Raw genomic sequence first — 26,149 nt, 5'->3', positions numbered from 1 at the left:
CAGAGGCAGCAGCGCAGGTGGGAGCTGGTCCGCGAGGGGAGCCAGTTTAAAAACCAGAGAAAGAGGCAGCAGCGTGGGGTGGCAGCAGCCCCGGTCTAGCAGGCGGTCTCAGCTCCTGGACCGAGCGCAAGCCAGAACTGAGCTGGGCTGCCTGCCTGCCCGGCTCCTAATACACTTTAAATGCAGAGCTGCAGCAGCGGTAGGTCCCGGACCCATCGCAAGCCAGGACTGAGTCAGCCTGCTGCAAAACGTACTGGCAGGGAGAGGGAAATGCCTGTCGTCTATAGGTTAATCATCAGAGGAGTAGCCACGTTAGTCTGGATCTGCAAAAGCGACAAGGAGTCCTGGGGTACCTTAGGGTATGTCTACACTACCCCGCTAATTCGAACTAGCAGGGTAATGTAGGCATACCGCAATTGCAAATGAAGCCCGGGATTTGAATTTCCCGGGCTTCATTTGCATAAGCCGGGCGCCGCCATTTTAAAATCCCGGCTGGTTCGAACCCCGTGCCACGCGGCTACACGCAGCACGAACTAGGTAGTTCGAACTAGGCTTCCTAGTTCGAACTACCGTTACTCCTCGTGGAATGCCTAGTTCGTGTCGCGTGTAGCCGCGCTGCACGGGGTTCGAACCAGCCGGGATTTAAAAATGGCGGCACCCGGCTTATGCAAATGAAGCCCGGGAAATTCAAATCCCGGGCTTCATTTGCAATTGCGGTATGCCTATATTACCCCACTAGTTCGAATTAGCGGGGTAGTGTAGACATACCCTTACAGACTAACAGATGTGTTAGAGCATAAGCTGTCGTGGGCAAAGACCCACTTCGTCAGATGCATGTAGTGGAAATTCCAGGGGCAGGTATAAATATGCAGGCATAAGAAAAGAGTGCCAATCAAGAGTGAGGCTGGAGATAACAAGGTCAATTCAGTCAAGGAGGATGAGGCCCACTTCTAGCAGCTGATGTGGAGGTGTGAACACCAAGAGAGAAGAAACTGCTTTTGTAGTTGACTAGCCATTCACAGTCTTTGTTTAATCCTAAACTGATGGTGTCATAAGAACATAAGAACGGCCGTACTGGGTCAGACCAAAGGTCCATCTAGCCCAGTAGCCTGTCTGCCCACAGTGGCCAGCACCAGATGCCCAGAGGGAGTGGATTGAAGACAATGATCAAGCAATTTGTCTCATGCCATCCGTCTCCAGCCTGACAAACAGAGGCTAGGGACACCATTCCTACCCCCTGGCTAATAGCCTTTTATGGACCTAACCTCCATGAATTTATCTAGCTTCTCTTTAAACTCTGTTACAGTTCTAGCCTTCACAGCCTCCTCTGGCAAGGAGTTCCACAGGTTAAATTTCCACAGTGTCAAATTTGCAGATGAACTGTAGCTCAGCAGTTTCTCTTTGAAGTCTGTTCTTGACGTTTTTTTGTTGCAGCATGGCTACCTTTAAATCTGCTACTGTGTGTCCAGGGATACTGAAGTGTTCTGCGGGTTTTTTGTGTATTGCTATTCCTGATATCTGATTTATGTCCGTTTATTCTTTCAGGTAGGGACTGTCCAGTTTGGCCGACGTATATAGCAGAGGGGCATTGCTGGCACACGATGGCGTAGATTACATTGGTAGATGTGCAGGTGAATGAACCCGTGATGGTATGGCTGATCTGGTTAGGTCCCGTGATGGTGTTGCTGGTGTAGATATGTGGGCAGAGTTGGCACCGAGGTTTGTTGCCCGGATTGGTTTCTGACACCATCAGTTTAGGATTAAACAAAGACTGTGAATGGCTAGCCAACTACAAAAGCAGTTTCTCCTCTCTTGGTGTTCACACCTCTACATCAGCTGCTAGAAGTGGGCCTCATCCTCCCTGACTGAATTGACCTTGTTATCTCCAGCCTCACTCTTGACTGGAACTCTTTTCTTATGCCTGTATATTTATACCTGCCCCTGGAATTTCCACTACATGCATCTGACGAAGTGGGTCTTTGCCTACAAAAGCTTATGCTCCGATAAATTATTAGTCTATAAGGTGCCACTGGACTCCTAGTCGCTTTTATAGGTTAATCAGTTGACCGACTCCACTTTCTCATCCCTAGTACGTACCGAAGAATGGGAGTCAGAGAGCTCTGCTCCCGCGAAGGGCAAGCGAGCCGAAGGCATTCAGCAAGGCCACGTCACTTGCACCAGAATGTGGCAGACCCCTGGGGGAAAGGGACCCACCCTAGGGCTGGGATTTTCTCGTGTGAATGGCAGCAGAGTGCGCTACACACAGGTTGGAGCCAGCACAAGGGCACTGACTCTGGAGGGGATGAATGTCCCGGCGCGTTTACTGTGACATCATCGGTGATGCAAGCGGGGCTGGTGAGTGGGGGAGGCTGTCACATTCAAGGAACACGCCAGGCTGGCACCCCAGCATGCAGAGCCCCTCTCCCCTCCCCAGCAGCCACAGACGTTCAAGGGGGCGGGGAATCCTAATCTAATGACGTTGAGGCACAAGAGCCTTTGGCCCATGACGTTGACCCCCCCAGGTGCCCCTGTGACCTGTGGAGCCGCTGAGCGCATTTGAAGAAGGATTCCCCCTCGCGGGCGTGTTTCAAGATGTTTCTCTTCGCCCGTAAAACCAAGACCCCCATCAGCACCTACACGGACTGCTACCGACCTCCCAATTCCATGCGAAAAACCTTCCAGGAGGCGCCGATGACCCTGTGGAAAGAGAACAAGTTTGTGACAGAGGTAAAGCTCCCCCCGTCGCAGGCAGCGTGCTCAGGGGAGCGCTGTCTGTAACACGCCAGAGCTCGGCGTCCGTGCGGCCCTGTCGCGCCTCAGCTTCCGAAGAGCTCCGCACGCCCCTCACATGCTGATTTCTCTGGCGTTTCGGGTGTCCTCATAAAACGAGGGCTGCCCTTGCCACCGAGTGCTTTGGCTGTGCGGGTGCGGTGGTATCAGTACCCCTAACGGTGCAGCTGGTGAGCAAGATGCAGGCTGCGGTGGTCCTAGATCATCCCTGATAGATGTTTGTCTAACTAGCTCTTAAATATCTCCAGTGAGGGAGATTCGGCAACCTCCCTGGGCAATTTATTCCAGTGCTTAACTACCCTGACCATTAGCAAATGTTTCCTAATGTCCGACCTAAACCTCCCTTGCTGCAGTTTAAGCCCATTGCTTCATGCCCCGTCCTCAGAGGCCAAGGAGACTGGGTTTTTTCCACAGACTTTTAACAACCTTTCAGGTATTTGAAAGCTCTTGTTATCATGTCCCCTCTCGGTCTTCTCTTTTCTAAACAAAACAAGCCCAATTCTTTCAATCTTCCCTCCTTGCTCATGTTTTCTAGGCCTTTAACCATTTTTGTTGCTCTTCTCTGGACCTTCTCCAATTTCTCCACATCTTTCCTGAAATGTGATGCCCAGAACTGGACACAGTCCTCCAACTGAGGCCTAATAGCACAGAGCAGAGAGGAAGAATGACTTCTCGTACCTTGCTCACAACACGCCTGTTAATGAATCCCAGAATCATGTTTGCTTTTTTTGCAACAGTGTCACATGGTTGACTCATGTTTAACTTGTCATCCACGCTGATCCCTAGATCCCTTTCTGCAGTACTCCTTCCGAGACAATCATTTCCCATTCTGTGTGTGAAACGGATTGTTCCTTCCTAAGTGGAGCATTTTGCATTTGTCCTTATTAAACTTCATCCTATTTACCTCAGTCCATTTCTCCAGTTTGTGCAGATCATTTTGAATTTTGACCCTATTTTCCAAAGCACTTGCAACCCTTCCCTGCTTGGCATCATCTGCAAACTTAATAATCTTACTCTGTATGCCAATATCTAAATCATTGATAATACAAGTCCCAAAACTGACCCCTGCAGAACCTTGCTTGTTATGCCCTTCCAGAATGACTGTGAACTGTTGATAGCTACCCTCTGGGTATGTCTAGACTACATGGCTCCATCGACGGAGCCCTGTAGATGAGTTTACTAGACATAGGAAAATGAAGCAGCAGTTTAAATAATTGCCGCTTCATTTACATCAAAATGGCTGCCGCGCTGTGCTGATCAGCTGTTTGGCGGCACAGCGCGGTAGTCTGGATGCTCCGTGGTCGATAAGGGAAGCCCTTGTCGACCACCCCGGTAAACCTCGTTCCACAAGGCATAATGGGGTGGCTTCCCTTGTCGACCGCGGAGCGTCCAGACTACTACACTGTGCCACCAAACAGCTGATCGGCACAGCGCGGCAGCCATTTTGAAGTAAATGAAACGGCGATTATTTAAATCGCCGCTTCATTTTCCTATGTCTAGAAACCTCATCTACACGGCTCTGTCAACGTCTCCCTCTGAGAACAGTTATCCAACAAGTTATACACCCACCTTATAGTAGCCCCATCTAGGTTGTATTTCCCAAATTTATTAATGAGAAGGCCATGCAAGATTATATCTAAAGCCTTACTGAAATCTAGATATACCATATCTCCTGCTTCCCCCTTATCCACACGCCTTGTTATTCTGCCACAGAGGACTAACAAGGTGGTTTGATACAGTCTGTTCTTGACAAATCCATGTTGATTATTTCTTACCACCTTATTATCTTCTAGATGATTGCAAATGGACTCCTTCATTATTTGCTCCTTATCTTTCCTGGCACAGAATTCAACCTGTCTATCATTCCCTGGGCTTTCCCTATTTCCCTTTAATAGATGGGCATTATATTTGCCCCTTTTCAGTCTTCTGGAATCTCTCCTGTCTTCCATGACTTTTCAAAGATGGTAGCTAAAGGCTCAGATATCTCCTCAGTCAGCTCCTTAAAGACCTAGTGACTTGAAGACATCTAATTTCTCTACGTAATTTTTTACTTGTTCTTTCCCTATTTTAGCTTCTGATCCTGCCCCGTTTTCTCTGCCATTCATTATGTTATGCAGTCAATCACCACCAACCTTCTTAGGCTAGGTCTACACTGCAATGTTAAATCGGAAAAAGAAACGCAATTTGTACGCAAATTGAGTATCGTTTTCTGATTTACTTTCAAAAGAGGCTTTTCCAAAATTTGGTGCATCTACATAGTGCCAAATTTTGGGGAAAAGTGCTCTTTCAACACATCCCTTATTCCTCATAGAACCAGGTTAACAGGAATGGTGAAAGAGCATGTCCACTTTTTCGAAAATGTTTTCAAAAAAGTGGACACGTTCCTTGGATGCGGTGTTCCTTTTCTGGGATACAGGAAAAGCAATGCAGTCTAGATGTAGCCTTAGTGAAAAACAAGGAAGTCATTAAGTACCTGTGCCATTTCCACATTTCCTGTTAATCAGTGCAGCTAATGTGTCTATGGCAGTTCTAATAGGAAGTCAGTATCATTCTGGCCATTTTAAGATGGGGAAACTGAGGCAATGAGCAGAGAAGTGATTTGACCAAGGTCCTCCAGAAGATCAGTGGCAGAGATGGAAACAGAACTCAGCTTTCCAACAGCCAAAGCTAGTCCCTGAGCCAGTTGGCCACGTCTTTATTTGTTTACCTTCCTCTGTGCAAGGGGGTGCTGCATGCCAGACCCAGATGCAAAGCTTTTGTTTACAACAGCCTGTACTAGACTCCAGTGTCCTTTAGATCAGCCAAAGTGTGAACCAGATGTTTCCCTTGCAAGTGATGCCCTCCTCTTCAATAGCTATTAGAAGCCAGGATTTCATTGGTCACTCTGAGAAGCACCTGGCTGTCGGTGCTATTATAGATCGATCCATCCCCTGCCTACTCCTAGCTTCTGGGGTGAGCTGGAGCATGAGTTTGTGTCCCTGAGCATTGTTAGATTGCACTGTCACAGCACATGCTGGTCCCTACAGTTCCCCCTTAGCTTTACCTGAATGAGGAGCCGACATTTGGGGGCACTTTGTAACCAACCCTGGTTACGGACACTCCAGAGGCAGATCGCAAGCTGGACTCTCCTGCCTTGCTGCTGAGGCTCTGTGCCTAGCCAAGCCACGATTGGCCTTTCGGAAGGTTCCCAGTTGTAGAGGCCTGCACAATCCAGCGCCGTGATGCTGTTGTCAGACGCCGTCTGAGTTGGATCTATGGATGAAAGCCCTGCAGCCCAGCCTCCGAGCAAATGTAGGATGAATTCATGCCAGCTGGTAACGTACAAAAGTTCCTTACGTTCAGCATGTTCGCCGCCGACAGGGCATAGGAGTCGCCAGACAGCTTCTGTCTCTACGCATGAACTTTCCACTGCCTCCCCCGATGCGTCTGTCCTTTGGCTGGGACACGGTACGGTACGGTACGGTACGCAACGCCCTCTGCTGTCGCAGAATGGTGAATGCCTCCATGAGAAACTGATTCAGAGCTGAGGCATAGAGAGAGAGCATCTTAAAATAGGGAGGCTAAACAATCAGCGCAACTCTTTTGGGGTATTGCAGGCCCAGCCCGCGCACTCAGTATGGGGCATATGACACACAGCCAAGCGGCACTGGCAGGATTTTGCCGTCGGCCGCATTGCCTATGACGCTAGCAGCTGAAGCACACGGCAAGGGGCAGCGCATGCTGCTGTATTCCAGGAGAGGCTAATTATTAACGATCTAATCCACTTCCCATTGCCCATAATCTAATCACTCATATTAGCGGAAGGCCTAGGACATGCCACGAACACAGCAAAGATGGCGACAGAGAGGCTGGCTCCAAAGCGCAGGCAGTAGTGGGCAGAAAGATCTGACAAGCCGTCTCCTTGGACAGACGCAGCGGTGGGGAGGAGAGAGGACCTGGGAGCAGGGGTCCAGGCCATATGGAGATTTATCAGCCTTCCAGGGGCTGGCGCTGGGCTCATTAGCTGGAGAAGGCTCTGGTCTGATTTCTACTGGCAACAATCCAGGCAGGGCATCATGCTGCAATTTTGGGGCGACCCTCCCCGCTGGGACCCGTCCCAGGCTGGCCCGAGGCCCTGCCCAGCTCAGAGGTTAGGTGCTGGGATGGGGTAACTGCTGGTGCTTGCATAGTGCCCGGAGAGTCTCCTCAGTGCAAGTGCCTGAATGTCAATCAGTCGGTTTGCACACTGGACACGCTGCGTTGCTCCCCAGCTGGCCAGTCATCTAGGAGGTGGCAGGGTGCAGACCTCTCCTGCCAGCTGGCTCCTTACATAAGGGGGCGCTGCACTGGCCCTTTAAGGGTGTGACGGCGCGTCTGTTCCGCCCTGGCCCTATCCAGGGTTAAACCCAGCCCAGAGAGAGGGCGGAGCCCACAGCTGAGGCAGACAGCCAATTAGGGCCAAGCTGGAGGCTATATAAAGAAGGGCTCCTAAAGGGATGGAGACAGACTCACTCTGGCTATGGAGCAGGAGGGACCTGGCTGCCAGGGAAGCTGGGGGCTTCCTGAGACAGAGCAGGGCTGGGAAGAGGCTGGCAGAGCTGGGGAGGGCCTGAAGCAAGGCCCGAGGGTACTAGGGCTGCCGAGAGGCAGGCAAAGGCAGCAGGTCCACACCCCCTTGCCTGTGCTGAGTGGCCATGTCAGATGCAGTTTGCCCCCGAGGCAGGGGCTAGATGAGGACTGGCCGTGGGTCCGAGGGGATTTGGGGGTTCCCTGGGAGGGGAGGACCCCAGAGTGCCGGGGCACTGACATTGGACAGTTCTAGGGGGAAAGGGCACCATGGGCAGGAAGGGACACGGAGCGGAACCAGCAGAAGACCGACTGGGACACCGACCAGCAGAGGGTTCTCTGAGGAGGGAGCACTGATTCCCCTAACTAGCAGCGGGAGGCGCCGTGGGGCTGGGTGCCGGCCCTGTGACCGGGGCCGAGGAGAAAGAGGTTCCCTCAGGAGGCTCTCCGATATCCTGGCGCCAGCCCCGGCTGGAGAGAGAGAAAGGCAGTGGGAGCCATTTTGACTAGGTGGCTAGGAAATCGCTGAAGGTGGCAGATGAGAAACGCCAGGGAATAGCACCAACTCTGTGGGTGCTCCGGGACTGGAGCATCCACGGGGGGGAACCACTAGGATGCTCAGCATCCCCCAGCCCTGCCGATCAGCTCCTCCCTCCTGCAGGTCATACAGCAAGGGCGGGGCACGCTTAGGGAAGGGGAACGGGTGCAACTTTGGGGAAGGGGTACAGTTGGGGTGAAGCCTGCCCCCCCGTAGATCAGCAAGTCGATGCCTCCACACCAGGGCGACATTCCGGCCCGTCCTTCCCCACCCAGTCCTGCAGGGATCCCGCCTTTCTATTTTAGCTACAATGCGGCTGAGCCAAGCGACTGTGACATCACCGGTGATGCGCGCAGGGCTGGTGACTGCGGGATACGGTCAGATTTGGGAGACAGACTTGTCGCTTGCTACGCTACGCCCAGGAGTCTTGCTCACGGTCTCGCCGTTCAGCGCAGCTCGTGGCAGCCTCCGGAAATTAACGTCAGGCCCAAGTCCTTCCTGGCTCTCAGGGACCGGCGGAGACTTCATTGAGACTGAAAGTGGAATCCCGTCCCCGGGTCCGTGCGAGAGATGTTCCTCTTTGCGCACAAAACGAAGACGCCCATCAGCACCTACACGGAATCTTACCGACAGCCTTGTACCGTCAAACAGTCTTACAAGGAGCAGCCCTTTATGTTGCTGGAAGACAACAAGTTTATTACCTCGGTAAATCTTCCAATTCGATGGCTCGGTTAGCAGGATGGCTCCTGATGGTCTGTGAGTGTGGCACCCGGGGCTTGGGCTGTGTTAGAGGACATGGGCCCAAGATTGGGGCGTGCCTTCTGGGGGACATGAGGGGATGTCCTGGGGGGGCAGAGGGACCCAGGCCAGCCCCCCCGGGAGCACCACTCAGCTCTGTGCCAGCCCTATCACCAGCCTAGGTCCCTTAATGCAGCCCAGCCGTAGCTCTGCACTGGGCACCGCTTCTGATCCTGGCCCTGGCATCACCCCTAGCCTCAGTCCTGGCCCCCACTGTGGCCCTGTCTGACAGTAAGAAGCGCAATCCATAAATCCTGGCTGAGAATCACGATTGTCTAGGATTTATTTTATGTTCTATTGAATCCAAGGTTGAGTCTCCCCACGGGGGCAGAATAGGGCCCCACTGCATCTGCTCCAGAAAGCATGCCCTGTAAATATCACCCGGCCAATCCGGTTCAAACCGCCGCGCCCGGGGCAGAGAGTTGCGTGTCTGTGCATGTTTTGAGTGGTTTATGGTTGAAGAAGTGGTTCAGAGAAGAGGTGAGGGTTAGGAGCAATTTGCATGCAACGAGGACTCTTTCTGCGCTCGCTGCAGTCTCTGGCTAATGGGGCTTTTTTGGGCACTTAAGGCGGAGGGTGTGGATGGGAATTTGGCCTGTTAAGCGGGTGACCTCCTTGTGCTCGCCGAACGCCTTCATCTTTCTGAGATCAACCTGCGTACTCTGGTCAGTGCTTTTATTCCTATTCATCTTTCCCCAGTGTGGAGAGGGTGTGTCTAGATTACAGGGTTTTGTCGACTAAAGTGGCCTTTTGTCAACAAAACTACACCTGCATCTACACTACCGCCGTGTTCTGTTGACAGTAAGTCGACAGAACGCCGCAGTTTTTGTCGACGGTGGTAAACCTCGTTTTACGAGGAAGAACGCCTTTTTTTCGGAAGTACTCTTTCGAAAAAAGGCGCTATTGCATGCAAACTGTGCTTTTTCGGAAGAGCGTCTACACTCTCTTTCGAAAAAGCGGCTTGCTTTTTCAACAGAACTGGTTGTAATCTAGACGCTCTTTTTTGACAGAGGCTGTGTCGACAGTATCTGTCAACAAAACCTCTGTCGAAAAAGGCGTGCAGTCTATACGTAGCCCCACTGTGCTGGGTGGTGTGCATTTAAACAATCCCTGCCCTTAACGAGCTCAATCAACGGGACAGGAGGGAAGGGAAATAGACATGATTTTAGTGGATTTGAACCCAGCTCTCGTTTAGTGTGGTGCCCTAGCCAGTAGGCAACCCTACCTTCTCTGAAGTGGCGACCTGTAGATAGCTCCAGGGATGGTGAAATGGCACCAGGTTTCATGGCGATGGGACAATATTTTGCTGCAGCATCGTGTGTTGCAGGATTCCAAAGCAGTATCTACCTGTAAGCATTAACCCGTAGCCTACCAGAGTAGCCCTAAAACATCCAGAAGAAACCCGAGCAATGGCTGAGTTCTAGTGAGCTTTTTAATCAGCCCTTTTACAGGCCCTGGCTCTGGTCTGTGTTGCTGTGCATATGTTAAATGAGTAAGCAGTCATGTGTGCTCAGACAGGACTGTTGGGAATCCATAAGTGAACGGAAGATGGGCTGTTTTCTGCCCATGTAAATATTACGACAGTTGCACGGTCTAGGGTCAGACTGGAAGCTAGGAATTTCTAAATGCTAACCCTGGCAGTACACCAATTCCTCCTTTTCAGCGTCAGATCCATCCCCTGCCTAAATAAAAGGGAACCTACCTCCGCAAAGCACTTTGATACCAAGAGATAAAAGAACCATGTTAGCAAGAGGTGATGCCATTCTATACTTTGAAGAAGAAGAGTATTAATATTTGCAAACTGAACTGCTAACAGGTGTACGGCACAGCTGCCTTCTACTGGCTGTATCCAGAACTGCTCCGCTGTGTGTCATAGGCCCTATATGGCTCACCACTGACTTTGATTTTCCTTATACTCAAGTGCAAGGGCTTTCAGAGAGTGAGCCTTTCGGCTCCAGCCCAGCGCTTGTAACATTCCGGGTGGCCGTGGTGATGCGCATATTAACAGCCGGGACATGCCTTGATGCCATGGACTCCCCCGTTCAATGCAGGCTTGCATTTAATTAGCTTCATCCCAACCAGCCCGGAATTTGCAAAGAGCAAACATTAATCTGATTTCATCCCCAATTCTCTGTTGTCTTTAGGGGTTAAAGATGCCCAGAGTAGAAAATCAAGTGAACCAAGCTCACCTGGAGAAGATGATTAAGCATGCGGTGCAGGAATACTCCTATAAGAACACGATAGAACCGACAGCCTACAGGCCGGAAAAGTACTGGGTAACCAGGCCGGAAGGTATTGCTGGATTATTTCAATCGCCTGCCCCCCAGCCCTGCTCTCTGTCCTTTTCTTCCGGCCGGTCTGTAGCCTGCTCCTGCCCAGTGACGGGGCTTGAAACGGGGGGGGGGGGGGTTCAGGGGGTCGCACACGGAGACTGCAGTACAAGCAAAGGCTGCTGGGAGCAGGCACAGTTCACATCCTCTCCGTCTCTCCTGCAAGAAACGCCACCCAGTCCTGTCCCACCCCCCGCACACACAGACCCCTCCTCCCCAGTAGCGATACGGATGGGAGAGCCGCTTGCTTGCTGCAGGGCTCAACATCCGTGTGGTTCTCTGTCCCGGGGGTGGTCAGTCGGGCCCCGCCCACAAACCACTCACCAGTCAGGCCGGGATGCACCCAGACTCCAGCTGCAGGGGTCGGGATAGTCCGAGCTGGCCATGAGAACAAAAGGGATTCCAGCATGCAGCCTGCCGCTTGTCTGTAAGTGCCTGCCCCTCCCCACAACACACGCCCATTGCACGGTGCTCTCCTCTCCTCCCCTCCCCCCATCTTCTGCCTCCACATTACTACCCACAGGAGATGAGTGTGGGGAAGGGTCCCTTGCTGGGGGAAGCCAGCAACCCAGCTGGCATGATGGGAAACCGGCCAGCTGAGCACCCCCGGTCTCTGTGAAGGGCCCTGAGCTGGCTCCCTTGCCGTGGCTCTCATCCCGGCTGGTCCTTTGCTCTGCGGCCAGGAGGGAAGGGAAAATGGCCGGGGGCGGTGGGTATGCTAGGCAAGGGGAGGCGTTGCCTTCCCAAACTGCCAGCCTGGCCCCGCCCCCAGAACACCTGATATAGGCACATTGGGGGACCTGTGCTCTGGGCCGGGGAGGCTGGAGCCACATGCCTGCCCCATGCTGGGGGGGGGGCAGCATGTTTTCCTGCTTCCCCATGAGGTGGGGGGGCAGGAAAGCAGCTTGGCTCCCATGGGGGGCAGGCCTTTGGCAGAAGGGGAGGCTGGGGAGGGATTGGGGGCTTACCTCCCCCCGCCCTAGCTTTGCCCACCGCCCATGAAAATAGGACTGGCTGTGGCCCACTCCTGCCAGCCACGGGGCAGCTGACATGGGACAGAGGCCTGCTCCCCTGACGTCTGCGGGTGCCGGGGGAAGCAGGAGCGGGCAGGGCGGCCGGCCCTGCCTTGGGAGGCTCCTCTTCGTGCTAGAGAGAGGCAAAGGGCTAGTGGGGAGGGAGGGTGATTTGAAAAGCCCGGCCGGGCCCCTCTCGCCCTCAGGGCAAGGCCAGGCGCACCCGGGCAGGGTCCCTCGCCCCTCCTGGCGCCCCCCAAGGGCTGCTCTGCAGCACAGGGCAGTTGGATGGTGCTGTTGTACCTAGGCCAAGAGTTCCCAGAACAGGAGCCCACTGTCAGGCCCCTAAATCCTTTATATTTTAGCGCCTGATTTTCCAAAGTGCTGGGGGCCAAGCGTGGGCGTAGCCACGAGTGGGCCTGAGTGGGCCATGGCTACAGCCATGAATCCAGGCTCACGTCGTATCCAGGCCCACCTCCCCCAGCTCTCCAGCCAGAAAGTAGGGCTAGGACGCCAGGGCTCACGCACTCTAACCCGGCGATCCAGCCGGGGAGTAGGGCCAGGGCTTACCTCACTCCACCCGGCGCCCGAGCCAGGGAGCGGGGCCGGAGCCTCAGGGCTTACCTCACTCCGCCCGGCGCCCGAGCCATGGAGCGGGGCTGGAGCCTCAGGCCTTACCTCACTCCGCCCGGCGCCCGAGCCAGGGAGCGGGGCCGGAGCCTCAGGGCTTACCTCACTCCGCCCGGTGCCTGAGCCAGGGAGCGGGGCCGGAGCCTCAGGGCTTACCTCACTCCGCCCAGTACCTGAGCCAGGGAGCGGAGCCGGAGCCTCAGGGCTTACCTCACTTCGCCCGGTGCCTGAGCCAGGGAGCGGAGCTGGAGCCTCAGGGCTTACCTCACTTCGCCCGGTGCCTGAGCCAGGGAGCGGGGCTGAAGCCTCAAGGCTTACCTCACTCCGCCCGGCGCCCGAGCCATGGAGCGGGGCCGGAGCCTCAGGGCTTACCTCACTCCGCCCAGTACCTGAGCCAGGGAGCGGAGCCGGAGCCTCAGGGCTTACCTCACTTCGCCCGGTGCCTGAGCCAGGGAGTGGGGCTGGAGCCTCAAGGCTTACCTCACTCCGCCCGGCGCCCGAGCCATGGAGCGGGGCCGGAGCCTCAGGGCTTACCTCACTTCGCCCGGTGCCTGAGCCAGGGAGCGGGGCTGAAGCCTCAAGGCTTACCTCACTCCGCCCAGTACCTGAGCCAGGGAGCGGAGCCGGAGCCTCAGGGCTTACCTCACTCCGTCTGGCACCGCCAGCTAGGAAGAGGGCCAGGGCAGTGGGGATTGCCCCGCATCCCTCCTGTCCCACTCCCCCCACTCCATTGTTGCCCACCCATCAAAGTTGGGGGCCCCTTCAGACTATGCCTCTGGCGCCCGGTGCTCCCACTGATGTCAGCTTCATGCCACTAACATCGGAGACTAAAGAAGAGCGTGAGAGGCTCGCTGCAAGCGCCTACTGTTGCAAATGCTGCCCTCGTTTCTCCATCCCTGCTCACCCCCGCACCACGGCACTTTCTGCTGTGGTGCCGGCAGCCGGCTGCGGCGTGGGAGGCCCACGTTGCCAAGGAGGGTGCAGAGCCAGTGCTACTGGCAAGTCCACGTCCGACCTGTCCCAGAGACACGACGGTTATTTCTCTCTCTGAGACTCAGACGTAACGGCAGCAGTCGCGGGCGCCCTGTTCCCATGGGGCCTTCCAGCCCCCATGTCCTTCGTCACTGTAACTAACTGCTGCGCAAACTCCACCCGGGGCTCACTTCACAGCAGCCGCCTCGGGTGAGGAACGCGGCTCCTGGGGAACAAGGTACGGGGATAGTAGACTATAGAGTAGGATGGAAAGTGAGGAGGAAGCCACTTGAAACTGAAGCGAGCGTTCAGGTGGGCAGAAGGCATTCCCTGCGATGTAATTCGGCCAGGACACTGGGGTTCGCATCCCTACAAACAGCGCCAGCAGGGCCATGAAGGGTTAGGGGGTCTTAGCTGTCAGTCGCATCCACAAGAGGGTACCTCCAGCATCCCAGAATCCCGTGCACCATGCTGTGGAACCGATGAATGTCTATGATTCTATGACCGGTGCCTCCAGCGTGCTGAGATTCCCCCGCGCACGATGGCCGGGCTGGAGCCCAGTTGCGTTGGACAGCAGGGCTGACACTGTGCATGGCAGGCTGTTTGCCTGAGGGTTTTTTAAACCCAGCCGCCACCCGGCAGCTTCAGCTAGCTACCTGGCACGGTTTGCTGGGGTCAAAAAGGTGATTCTGGGCTGCAAAAAGGAAGGGACCTTTGGAGGAGTGAATAGAGGCAGGGAGGTGACTTGGTCTCTGTTTGCAGCACTGGCAAGACTGTTCCTGGAACACGGGGTCCCACTCTGGTACCCACACAGTGAGACGGGTGTTGAGAACTCAGGCTACGTCTACACGGCAAGGTTTTTGCGCAAAAATGGGCTTTTTTGCATAAAAGCCTGTGAAGCATCCACACCTCAAATGCCCGTTTGGGCAAGTAGATCAGCAGTAAAATGGCAGAACGGAGGGCTTTTGCCGGTGTGGGTAACCCTCCTCCTACGATGCATCACTCCCTTTTGCGCGTCAGCTATTGCGCAAAAAGGCAAGTGTGGATGCTCCAGAAAGAAACCTCTATTGGAAGAAGCACAGGTGCTCTGATGACCATTCTGTGAGTGGCCACGAGCGCTTTCTTGTGCAAGAGCGTCCACGCAGCGTGGATGCGCTCTTGTGCAAAAGCACATCACTTTTGTGATGCGCTCTGAGGGGTGGGAGGTGCTCTTGCACAAGAAGCGTGCAGTGTAGATGTAGCCACAGATAAAATGCTGCAAAAAGCCACCAGTGTGATTCCAGGGTTGGCATGGGTGATTGGCACAGCTGGGGCGTGGAGGAGGCAGGCCCCCCAACCCTGCCCCCTCTGCAGAGGCCCCACCCTCCACTATGGGGAGGGGAAGAGACAGGAGGGGACAAGTGTGTGTCCCAGACTCCACAGTCCCCAGAGCACCACAGAGGGAGGAGGCCAAGCACAGAGGAGGGTGGGCACTGGGGGGCAGCACACGCCACCCCCAGAATCAGTAGGGATTCTAGGAGTGGAGAGGGGGCAGGGCTATGACTGGTGGTTTGGGAAGGCAGAACCTCCCCCTGCCTAGCCAACCTGCTGCCCATGTGGGTTGGAAATAAAAGAAGCCTTTGAGGGAGAGGTGCTCAGCTTACTGAAAAGAAGCTGGTGCTGTTGAGTTACTGCATCTACAGACCTGCCCCGGGAGGAAATGGATGGGCTTTTTAATGGAGATGGCCTCTCTCCCACAACTGGAAGGGACCTTCATGAAGTCCAGTCCCCTGCCTTCACAGCAGGACCAACTACCATCCCTGACAAATTTTTGCCCCAAATGGCTTCTGCAAGGATTGAACTCACAACCCTGGGTTTAGCAGGCCAATGCTCAGAACACTGAGCTATCCTTCCCCCCTTTCATCTTGTGGCATCCGGCAGAGCAAGCAGCAGCAGCTGGAAGTTCCAGCCAGACACACGCCCGTTAGAAATGGCAGACGTGGGTGGCGACTGGAACAAACTGCCGAGGGTGGCAGCGGGTTCTCCATCGCTTGACGCCTTCTGATGCAGACTGGGAGCTTTTCTGGAGGAGAGGCTCTACGGTCTGGGGTTCCCTCCAGGAGCAACTGGGGGGAATTCCCTGGCCCATGTACTAGAGGTCCGGGTAGATGGCTCGTTTCTCACCTTGATGTCTAAGACGCCGCTCTTTGTCCCTGGGAGGAAACGTTTTTCTGTCTGTTCATTTCCTTTTCAGAAAAGTACAATCCAGTTTTTGTCAGTGGAGACAAGTACGCAACATGGCGGACAGGCCCCTACAACAGCGCGGGGTGGAATAAATACACCACCTACCTCCCCAGACTTCCAAAGGTAAACCACGGGCCTCCAGCACACCCCTGCTTCTCTTCCCTAGGGAGGGGCTGGCGGACGGCGAGGGAAGGGCTAGGGAGGGGCTGGTGGACGGCGAGGGAAGAGGCTAGACTTTCAAAACTGCTTATGGCATCAGAAATGATGAGGGGTTTGGCACGGCTGCCATACGAAGAGAGATTAAAAAGACTGGGACTTTTCAGCTTAGAAAAGAGGAGACTAAGGGGGGATAGGATAGAGGTCTATACCATCAAAACAGGGGTGGAGAAAGTGAATAAGGAAAAGTTATTGACTTGTTCCCATAACACAAGAACGAGGGGTCACTAAATGAAATTAATAGGCAGCAGGTTTAAAACAAAAGGAAGGTTTTCTTCACTCAGCGCACAGTCAACCTGTGGAACTCCTTGCCAAAGGATGTGGTGAAGACCAGGACTTTAACAGGGTTCAAAAAAGAACTAGATAAATTCATGGAGGTTAGGTCCATCGAGACTTATTAGCCAGGATGGGTCAGGATGATGTTTCTAGGCTCTGTTTGTCAGAGGCTGGGAATGGGCGACAGGGGACGTATCACTTGATAATTCCCTAATCTGTTCCCTCCCTCTGTGGCATCTGACATTGTCCACTGCCGGCAGACAGGACACTGGGCTAGATGGACCTTTGGTCTGACCCAGTCTGGCCGATCTTATGTTCTTATGACATCTCAGCCCCTGTGCCGCCACCTGCCGCCAGAGAAGGCCTGTACAGCTGGCTCCTTCTCCCCGCTTTGCTTTGAAAATGTAACGCTCAATAACCCAGGTCAAAAGCCAGCATGACCCTTCTCTGAGCTTGCATAGCGCCTTCCCGCTGCTAAACTCCGCAAAACGGAGTCGGTCACGCCTCCCTCCACCCCCGCGTGGTAAGCAAGGGCTTGCCTTCATCTGGCTCTAGGCCACCTTCCGTGAGGTGCTGCTCCCACTACAAGATGGCTCCCCCCTCAGCAGGGAGAGCTGTGTTTCCAGACAGGGCTCAGCCCCGGCAAATACCAGGAGCTAGAGTCCTGGCTGCGTAGTTCTGTGCAATAGAACCAGAAGGAGACGCTGAAGGTGCCCCGGGTTCTGTGGAGACTGGAATGACACACATGTTGGCCCAGTTCCCAGTGGGCAAGTGTCCATGTCGGAAACGCCACCCGCTCACTAAGCAGCATAGAATCCGAGAATCCCAGGGCGGGAAGAGACCTCAGGAGTCACCGAGTCCAGCCCCCCGCCCAAAGCAGGACCAACCCCAACTCAATCATCCCAGCCAGGGCTTGGTCAAGCTGGGACTTAAACCCCTCTAGGGATGGAGATTCCAGCCCCTCCCTAGGGAACCCAGCCCAGCGCTTCCCACCCGCCTAGGGAAATCGTTTTTCCTAATCTCCAACCTGACCTCCCCCACTGCAACTGGAGCCCATTGCTCCTTGTTCTGCCACCTGCCCCCACTGAGAACAGCCTCTCTCCGGCCTCTTCAACCCCCTTCAGGGAGTTGCAGGCTGCTACCAAATCCCCCCTCACTCTGCTCTTCTGCAGACTAAACAAACCCAAATCCCTCAGCCTCTCCTCATAGGTCATGTGCTCCAGCTCCCTAATCATTTTGGTTGCCCTCCGCTGGACCCTCTCCAATGCATCCACATCCCAACTTGCTGAGGGAGCCACCCATCCCCTCCGCCAGGGCGTTAAGAAAGATGCTGAACCAAACCGGCCCCAGAACCGACCCTTGGGGCGACGAGGCTGGCGGGCTCAGCAAAGAGGCCCAGGACAGAAAGGAAGTTGCCTTCACATCCCAGGGCCAAGGGCAGGGCAGGGTGAGGGGAGCTCGAACTTTCCTGGCCCCTGCACGACGGGGAGGTTGCCGGCTGCTGGATTCTGCCACCTTTCCTTGCAGGAAGCCGGGATGGAGACCATCCTGCGCGGGATGCCCATGCAATACCCCCCGAAGCCTGACCGACTCAATAACTACGGTAATTACACTGGGTTCTCCGCTCGCCTGACCCGGGAGGGCCGGGATTCCAGGGAGCCAGGGGTCTGAGACCCTCTCTGGCTGGAGACAGGCGTCCCGCGGAGATTTCCTTGGGAGGTTTTTACATGCAGTCTTTCTGAGCCCTCCCGGCAAGCCCCGGGGTCCATTCCAGCGTAAGGCTCTGCCGTTGCTGCAGCGTGGGGCTGGGAAGGTGCTGCCCGGACTTGCCAGTTAACTGCCCTCCTCACCAGCCCCACACGGCAGGGCCCCCGAGGCGCCCAGAGTTTCCGAGGTGATGAAGCAGAGGCAAGGAGGACGTGGCGAACACCCTCGGCTAGGAGCTTATGGCACTGCTAAGGCTTTTCATCCTGGAGGCTGGGGGGCGCTTTCGTAAACGGTCACTCCCCATGGGATGTTCTGGCCAGTCCCTTGTGCATTGACTCCCCTGCCCGGTTCGCCGGCAGGACCCTTCTGCAGCCAAGCACACACCTTTGTCACTAGAGCAATGCAGTAGCTGGCAGCAGTAGTAGGTTGTTGTCCTGCCGATGGACCAGCCCCTAGAGCAGAGGTGGGCAAGCTATGGCCCATGGGCTGGATCTGGCCCGCCAAGCCATTTCATTTGGCCTCTACCCTCCTTCACCCACACCCCCAAGCCTGTGGGGGGGAGCGTACGAAGTCTCCTCCCCTGCCAGGGCTGCGCAGCACCAGAGGGAACCGGCAGCTGTTCAGAACGGCTGACGGTTCTGTCCAGGCGCCATGCGCCCCAGGCAGGGCAGGGCGGGGGCGAGAGACGTCTCATGCTCCCCCACCCCATGGGGGAGCACGCAAAGACTCCTCCCCCCACCGCCAGGGCCACGCGGTGCCTAGAGAGCACCGCCCCTTCCTTCCAAGGCCCCACCCCTTTTGCCTAAGGCCCCGCCCCTTCCCAGGCTGGTCTGCCTCCACTACCGCAAAATTCCCCTACAAAAATTATTGCCCACCCCTGCACCCGAGGGAGCTGTGGCACGCACACACAAGCGTGGTATGTTTGCTCTAGCCACTAGACCACACCCCCTGCCCCGTTCGGAGTCTGGGGCGTGGCTGTCCCTAGTGGCCGTGGGCTCGGTGCCCAGCATGCGGGAGGGCCCGGCGGGCTGTCCAGGGTGGCGAATGCCGGGCTCTCACAGCCGGGGGGCCGACCCCTCTCGTTTCAGAAAGGGAAGTGGTGGTCAACATGTTGAACAGCTTATCCCGCAACCAGCTGCCCTCCGTCCAGCACCAGACAGTCCTGCCCGGGCGCAAGCCCTTCCAAGGCTACTACAGTCCCTGCACCGGGCGCCACTACTGCCTGCGCGGGATGGATTACTACGTGGACGGCGCCCCCTGCAACGAGAGGCAGCTCAACCAGCTAGTGGAGAAGATTGTAAGGTTCGGAGGGCTACGCACTGCACGTCCCGCTTCCCGCTGGGCCCCGGGGCGGGGCAGAACCAGGTCGCCTTCCCCTTTGCTGGGCTCTGCCGGGTGCCCGGGGGTCGGCTCTTGGGCCCTGGCCCTGCCCGTCCCCCCCCAATGCTCCTCCGGGCGGGAGCGGGGGTGGCTCTCGGTTCCGGCAGACCGGCACTTTGGGAAGGGAAAGGCAGCGGTCAGGGGACACGGGCATTCTTGGCCCTGAGCCCAGGCAACGGACCGGAACCGGAGAGATGCTCGGGGGAGGGGAGATCTGATGTGCGCCTTGATTTGCCTTCTGCTCCGGAGCCCGTGAGGGTGCCAGGGTCACGGTCTCCACCTCCAGGCGGGCTAGAAACCACCTTCCCTGTCGCACAGCGGCCCCGCTCCCAGGCCTGGGCGCTCGTGACAGGGAGCTGGCAGCGCCGGCATCTTCCCGGCAGCCTCCCTCCCTCTCCTGCCCCTTGCTCAGCCCCTTGGGTTTGCCCTGGGGGGGTTCATTTGTCATTCCCTTTTGCCTCCATGCTCCCTCCCCATCCCCACTCTCTCCTCTTCCCTCCCCCCACCCTCACCTGCCCAGCTCTCTCCTCCCCCTCCCTGCTCTCTCCTCTCCGCTCCCCCCACCCTTACCTGCCCAGCTCTCTCCTCCCCCTCCCTGCTCTCTCCTCTCCGCTCCCCCCACCCTTACCTGCCCAGCTCTCTCCTCCCCCTCCCTCCTCTCCTCCCCCCACCCCCCCCGTCCCCTCTCCCCTGCCCCCTCCCCCGCCCTCACCTGCCCAGCTCTCTCCTCCCGCCCTCACCTGCCCTGTTCTCCCTTCTCCCTCCCCCGCCCTCACTTGCCCTGCTCTCCCCTCTGCCCTCCTCCGCCCTCACCTACCCAGCTCTCTCCTCCCCCTCCCTGCTCACTCTTCTCCCTTCCCCCCACCCTCACCTGCCCTGTTCTCCCCTCTTCCCTCCCCCCGCCCTCACCTGCCCTGTTCTCCTCTCTCCCCTCCCCTCCCCCAGCCCCACCTGCCCTGCTCTCCCCTCTCCCCTCCTCCGCCCTCACCTGCCCTGTTCTCCTCTCTCCCCTCCCCCGCCCTCACCGGCCCAGCTCTCCCCTCTCCCCTCCGCCGTTCTCCCCTCCCCCTACCCCACCCTCACCTGCCCTGCTCTCCCCTCCCCCAGCCCCACCTGCCCTGCTCTCCCCTCTCCCCTCCCCCAGCCCCACCTGCCCAGCTCTCTCCTCCTGCCCTCATCTGCCCTGTTCTCCCCTCTCCCTTCCCCGCCCTCACCCCCCTCCAGCTCTTCCCTCCCCTGCCCAGCTCGCTCCTCCCCCTCCTCCGCCCGCTGGATACAACCCCGCCTCTGGCAGCCTCCCTTCGTGGGGGCAGTAGTGGCCTGAACTCAAAGCTGAGACGCGCCGGGATCCGGTTTCCCCTGCAGTTAAAAGTCTGGGGGCTCGGTGCCCCCACTATCTGCCCTTAGGAGTTCAGTGCCTGTGCAGTGAACAGTCACCTCCTTGTTACCACTGCCCCCCCCCCCCAGCGTCCACCCCGGCGCCTCTGACCCCACGCGGGCGGAGAGAGGGAGTCCCCGGCGCCCCAGCATGGAGGGAGCAGAGATCAGCAAGCGCGGGTGCCTAGTACCGTCGCTCACCTTGCCCCTTGCGGGTTTTTCCAGGAATATCCCATACTGCGACTGCAGCCAAGAGACGATGGGCTATGCACCCACGCACAGCTCGCCGCAATCTTTCCCGTATATGAACCTTAGGTAAGAAAGTTAACGCTGGGCTCAGTGGGACGAGGGGTCGGGGGCACAGCTCTAGAAAACAATATTTTACGCTGGGCAGAACAGCCTGGGACTCTTCCCGGCACCTGGATCTCTCCCCATTGGGGTGTCAAGCAAATCGTGCCGCATTGCCGCATGTCTTAGAGCAGCCTCTGAAGCATGGACTGGGGAAGGCAAGCCCCTAACCCCGCCCCCAGCCCCGCCCCTTTTACTGAGGCCCCACCCACATGGGACCCAAGATGACTCCTCACCCCCCACCAGGGGGAAGCGGGCCAGTGGGCCACCACCGCTGCCCCCCAGAGCACAGGGAGGACAGGCGCACAGCCCCCCCCCAGAGCACAGGGAGGGCGGGCATTGGGGGCAGCAAGACTCCACCCCCTGGTACACCTACAGTAAGCGTTCTGGGGGGCAGCGTGTGGGCGGGGCCAGGCTGGCCGTTTGGGAAGGCAGCGCCTCCCCCTGCCTCGCACGCCCGCCGCCCCTGCTTCCCGGACTATAGAGAGATGAGGTGACGTACCAAAGGTCACAAGTGGCAGAGTTTGCGGGGGGAGGGGGGTAGTTGATTTTTAAGGGACAGCCCCATGTTGCTGTTCGTGCTACAAAACAAGGGGTAGGTAGGGACCAAGCAAAGGATGGGGGTTTGCTCTGCCCACCCTGGGGACCCCAGCTGAGGGCAAGAGCAGCTGTTGGGAAGTGGTTGCAAGAAGCCAGGGTGATGTAAAGAAACCCTGCAGGAGCTTGGGGTGGTGACTTGGGCTCAGTCCCAGCAGAGAGATCCCCCAGGACTACGAACGCATCGAAGAGTATTTAAAGGAGGCCGAAAAATGATTGCCTCCATGAGTTTGTTCCCTTTCCGTTAGACTTTCCTACGCACACAGGACACGTACGGTACTTCTCCTGTGCCTCAGTGCCCCAGCTGCAGGACACGGGAAGCCATTCCCAGCCTCCTCTACCGGAGTGGCGGCTGAAGGCCCAGCTGGGAAAGGCTGCCGAAGCCCCGCCCCTTCCACCCAAAGCCACACCCCTTCCCTGAGACCATGCCCCGCCCAACCCCAGCTGAGGTCCCGAGCTGCCGTGCGGCGCAGCCCCAGCCTTACCCGGCCACTGGGGAGCTGGGCTACCCTGCGGCATGGCCCCAGCCTTCCCCAGCCGCTGACCTGCTGCACGGTGCAGCCTCAGCCCCTCCTGGGCAGTGTAGGCAGTTTTGGGAAGGTAATGCCTTCCCTTGCCTGCATTACCTGCCGCCCATGCTGGGCAGGCTTGTGAGCGGGTATTTACGAGTTAATGTCTCTGGGTATGTCTACACTACAAAGTTAGTTCGAACTAACGGACGTTAGTTCGAACTAACTTTAGTAGGTGCTACACTAGCGCTCCGCTAGTTCGAATTTGAATCGAACTAGCGGAGCGCTTAGTTCGAACTAGGTAAACCTCATTTTACGAGGACTAACGCCTAGTTCGAACTAGCTAGTTCGAACTAAGGGCTGTGTAGCCCTTTAGTTCGAACTAGTGGGAGGCTAGCCCTCCCCAGGTTTCCCTGGTGGCCACTCTGGCCAACACCAGGGAAACTCTATGCCCCCCTCCCGGGCCCGGACCCCTTAAAGGGGCACGGGCTGGCTACGATGCCCGTGCCAGGTGCAAGCCTGCCAGCACCCAGCTAGCAGACCCTGCACCTGGCACGGCACAGAGCCACCCACCCGATGCCCCCCAGCCCACCCCCTCTTGCCGGGACCAGGCTGGCGGCTCCCGGGAGCTTGCCCTGGACCGCAAGAGGCGGGCACCTTCCTGGGCTAGTGCGGACATCGTGGACCTCGTCCACGATCTCCGCACTAGGCACAGGAAAGTGGCTGTCTAGGGCAGGAGAGCTGCCAGCCTGGCCACCCAGGACCAGGTGTGCATGAAAATCCAGGGGGTCCACTGAGACCCCCGACACTGAGCCCTGAGCTTACAATGGCCGTCCTGGGTCAGACCAAAGGTCCATCTAGCCCAGTAGCCTGTCTGCCAACAGCGGCCAACCCTAGGGACCCTGGAGGGGATGGACCGAAGACAATGACCAAGCCATTTGTCTCGTGCCATCCCTCTCCAGCCTTCCACAAACTTTGGGCAGGGACACCACTCCTACCCTCTGGCTAATAGGACTCCATGGACCCAACCTCCATCACTTTATCTCACTTCCCTTTAAACTCTGTTCTAGTTCTAGCCTTCACAGCCTCCTGCAGCAAGGAGTTCCACAGGTTAACTATTTGCTTTCTGAAGAAGATCAACTTTCTCTTACTAGTTTCAAGCCTGCTACCCATTCCTTTCCTTTGGTGTCCTCTAGTCCTTCTTTATGGGAACTCAGGAAGAACTTTTCTGAATGCACCCTCTCCACCCAACCCCTGCTTTTAGAGACCTCTATCCTGTCCCCCCTCCATCTCCTCTTTTCTAAGCTGAACAGTCCCAGTCTCTGTAGCCTCTCTTCATCTGGGACCTGTTCCCAACCCCTGATCATGTTAGTTGCCCTCCCCTCTCCCAGCCTTTCTCTTCCCCTCTCCCACCTCCTTTTCCCAGTCTCCCCCAGTTTTTTTTCAATTAAGGCAGAGTCAATGTTGGAAGAAACGTTATCTTTATTTTGTACATCAATAAGAAGGGGGGCTAAGGAAGGGTAAGTGGAAGGAGGTGAGGGAGGAATGGGGTACGAGCCCCCGATGGGGAGGACTGGGCTGGCTCTGCGGGCTTCTGGGGGTGGAAGCTCTCCTGCAGCCCCCCAATTACTCCCTCTCCCCAGATGGCAGCCTGCGGCAAGTGCAGCCGGGCTGATGGCCGAGTGGTGTGATGTGCCCAGTGTGGGCACTCAGGGCACTCCAAGCCAGAACTTCTTTGCAAGCGGGGCACCCCTTAGAACTGTGTGTCCGGGGTGGGGGTCGGGACCCTTTAAGCGCAGCCCTCGGCTAGCCTGAGACAGCATCTCCATGCTCTAAGTCCTCCTTTTATGCCCTGCCGGCACTGCTTCCGGCCATCCTTAAGCCCTGTTCAGAGTCCACTCAATGTGGACTTGCTAGTTCGAACTAGCAAAACGCTAGTTCGAACTAGTTTTTAGTTCGAACTAGCGCTGTAGTGTAGACGTACCCTCTCTTATGCTTTGAACTCACAAAGCCCCGGGCGAGTATTTGAAATTCCAGCACACGGACTCACAACACCACGGAGACAGGGAGTTAAGTTTTCGTGTCACTTTAACAGGTCCCCATGTCTACATTGTCTACTGCCCAGCACCTGGGTTATCCGGTGTCCCTCTTTCAGCATGCTGTTCTCGGCAGGGTAATCTGGCTGCGTCCTCTACCTGGTGCCTCTTCTTTGCTGCCCGTTTACTTTTAGGGTCCTGCCGCTGACGAGGCCCAAACCAGCAGGAATTAGGGTCTGGGGTGCAGGGACTGTTTGACCAGATTTACCCTGGCTGTTGTCAGCCCTGCTCAATGCCAGGCAGCCCAAAATCACCGGTTGGCTTTTCTCGCTCCTGCCACACCCAGAGACCCGCTGCCCCAGATCCCAGGACCTGGCATTTGCTGGGGGCAGAATGCACGTGGAAGCATCGCTCTGTAGGAAAGTGACCCCCCCCCCCTCCCAGACTTAGGTAATCAAGCCCTACCTATTGCAATCGCCCCTAGCAAGAACTTGGGAGAGTAGATTTCCTGCATGCATGAAGAACATAAGTACGGCCAGACTGGGTCAGACCAAAGGTCTATCTAACCCAGTAGCCTGTCTGCCAACAGTAGCCAGTGCCGGGTGCCCCAGAGAGGGTGGACCGAAGACAATGATCAAGTGATTGGTCTCCTGCCATCCCTCTCCAGCCTCTGACAAACAGAGGTCGGGGCACCATTCCTACCCCCCGGCTAAAAGCCTTTTATGGACCTAACCTCCATGAATGTATCTAGCTCTTTTTTAAACTCTGTTATAGTCCATACGCATGAGGCTTACGATCCCTCTGTCTTTCCTCCTCGCCCAGGTGGGACACGAGTCACTTCCAGAAGGCCGGTGGGCCGCAGAAGGATAGCTACGTCATTCATCCCGAGTTCGTGTCGGAGTCTTACCCCACTTCGCCGTGTTGGTAGCGAGCAGGGCCGGGCGCCCATTAAAATGGGCCTTGCCAACCTGGGCGTGCTCGTTCCTTGGGGTGCCGACTGGGGAACGTCCCCGCCTCCTGGCAGTAGCTTCGGGCAAGTCGCAAAGGGAGCTAAGAGGAGGGTGGCCCGCAGCCTGCATCTCGCAAAGAGGAAATGGCAGCCTCAGGACCGAGACAGACTCAACCCCCAGGAGCATGGGACCCACACGGGGGCAGCAGGCGAAGGCGCGCAGGGAGTCTGTCTTTGCTCTGAGGTGTCCGTCAGGCCCTTCTCTGGCAGGGTTGGGAGCTGTTTATATGCTGCTCAGAGACCGGATTAATTAGCAGTTGCAGAGCTGAGCTCACCACACCTCCCCTGCCCCCAGAGGAAACGTACTGAGCAGCACAGCTGCTCTTACCCCCCACCCCCTTACTGCCTCTCCAGGGCTGGCAACGTTGCTGCTCGAGATGGTTGGGAGGGAAACAGGATTGGGGGCATTCTGAGGATCTGGGGAAGCCAACAGGGTCTCTCTGGTGTCCCGGGGATCCAGGGAAGCCGACAGAGTCTCTCTGGTGTCCTGGGGATCTGGGGAAGCCGACAGAGTCTCTCTGGTGTCCTGGGGATCTGGGGAAGCTGACAGGGTCTCTCTGATGCCCTGGGGATCTGGGGAAGCCGACGGGGTCTCTCTGGTGTCCTGGGGATCTGGGGAAGCCGACAGGGTCTCTCTGATGTCCCCGGGATCTGGGGAAGCCAATGGGGTCTCTCTGATGCCCTGGGGATCTGGGGAAGCCGACAGGGTCTCTCTGATGCCCTGGGGATCTGGGGAAGCCGACGGGGTCTCTCTGGTGTCCTGGGGATCCAGGGAAGCCGACAGAGTCTCTCTGGTGTCCTGGGGATCCGGGGAAGCCAACGGGGTCTCTCTGATGCCCTGGGGATCTGGGGAAG

The 26,149-nt window shown here is 56.8% G+C and overlaps 1 protein-coding gene across 2 annotated transcripts; it reads left to right on the top strand.

Annotated features, from left to right (window-relative positions):
- The first annotated feature begins 2,368 nt into the window (after positions 1–2,368).
- Positions 2,369–25,252, top strand: SPMIP6 (sperm microtubule inner protein 6). 2 transcript variants are annotated; one of them, XM_075932796.2, is made up of 7 exons: positions 2,369–2,727; positions 10,816–10,963; positions 15,850–15,962; positions 17,859–17,934; positions 19,127–19,340; positions 21,021–21,110; positions 25,108–25,252. In XM_075932796.2, exons 1-7 carry the CDS (start codon positions 2,593–2,595, stop codon positions 25,211–25,213), a joined length of 882 nt encoding a protein of 293 aa, XP_075788911.1. In that variant the 5' UTR covers positions 2,369–2,592; the 3' UTR covers positions 25,214–25,252. The 2 variants fall into 2 exon arrangements, with proteins under 2 accessions (XP_075788911.1, XP_075788912.1); XM_075932797.2 differs by having other exon boundaries at positions 2,370–2,727; positions 19,127–19,335.
- Positions 25,253–26,149: the final 897 nt, after the last annotated feature.

This window comes from Pelodiscus sinensis, chromosome 6 (assembly GCF_052426305.1).
Source record: "Pelodiscus sinensis isolate ZL-2025 chromosome 6, ASM5242630v1, whole genome shotgun sequence".
Taxonomy (NCBI): domain Eukaryota; kingdom Metazoa; phylum Chordata; order Testudines; family Trionychidae; genus Pelodiscus; species Pelodiscus sinensis.
Note: the sequence above shows the minus strand (reverse complement) of the source record. Positions and strands in the feature narration are given on the sequence as shown.

Bases quoted from the DNA above. Each gene is read 5' to 3' on its own strand.
- SPMIP6 (XM_075932796.2), top strand. From the start codon at position 2,593: ATGTTTCTCTTCGCCCGTAAAACCAAGACCCCCATCAGCACCTACACG. The intron at 2,728-10,815 runs GTAAAGCTCCCC...TGTTGTCTTTAG, and splicing joins AGAACAAGTTTGTGACAGAG to GGGTTAAAGATGCCCAGAGT. The intron at 10,964-15,849 runs GTATTGCTGGAT...TTTCCTTTTCAG, and splicing joins CTGGGTAACCAGGCCGGAAG to AAAAGTACAATCCAGTTTTT.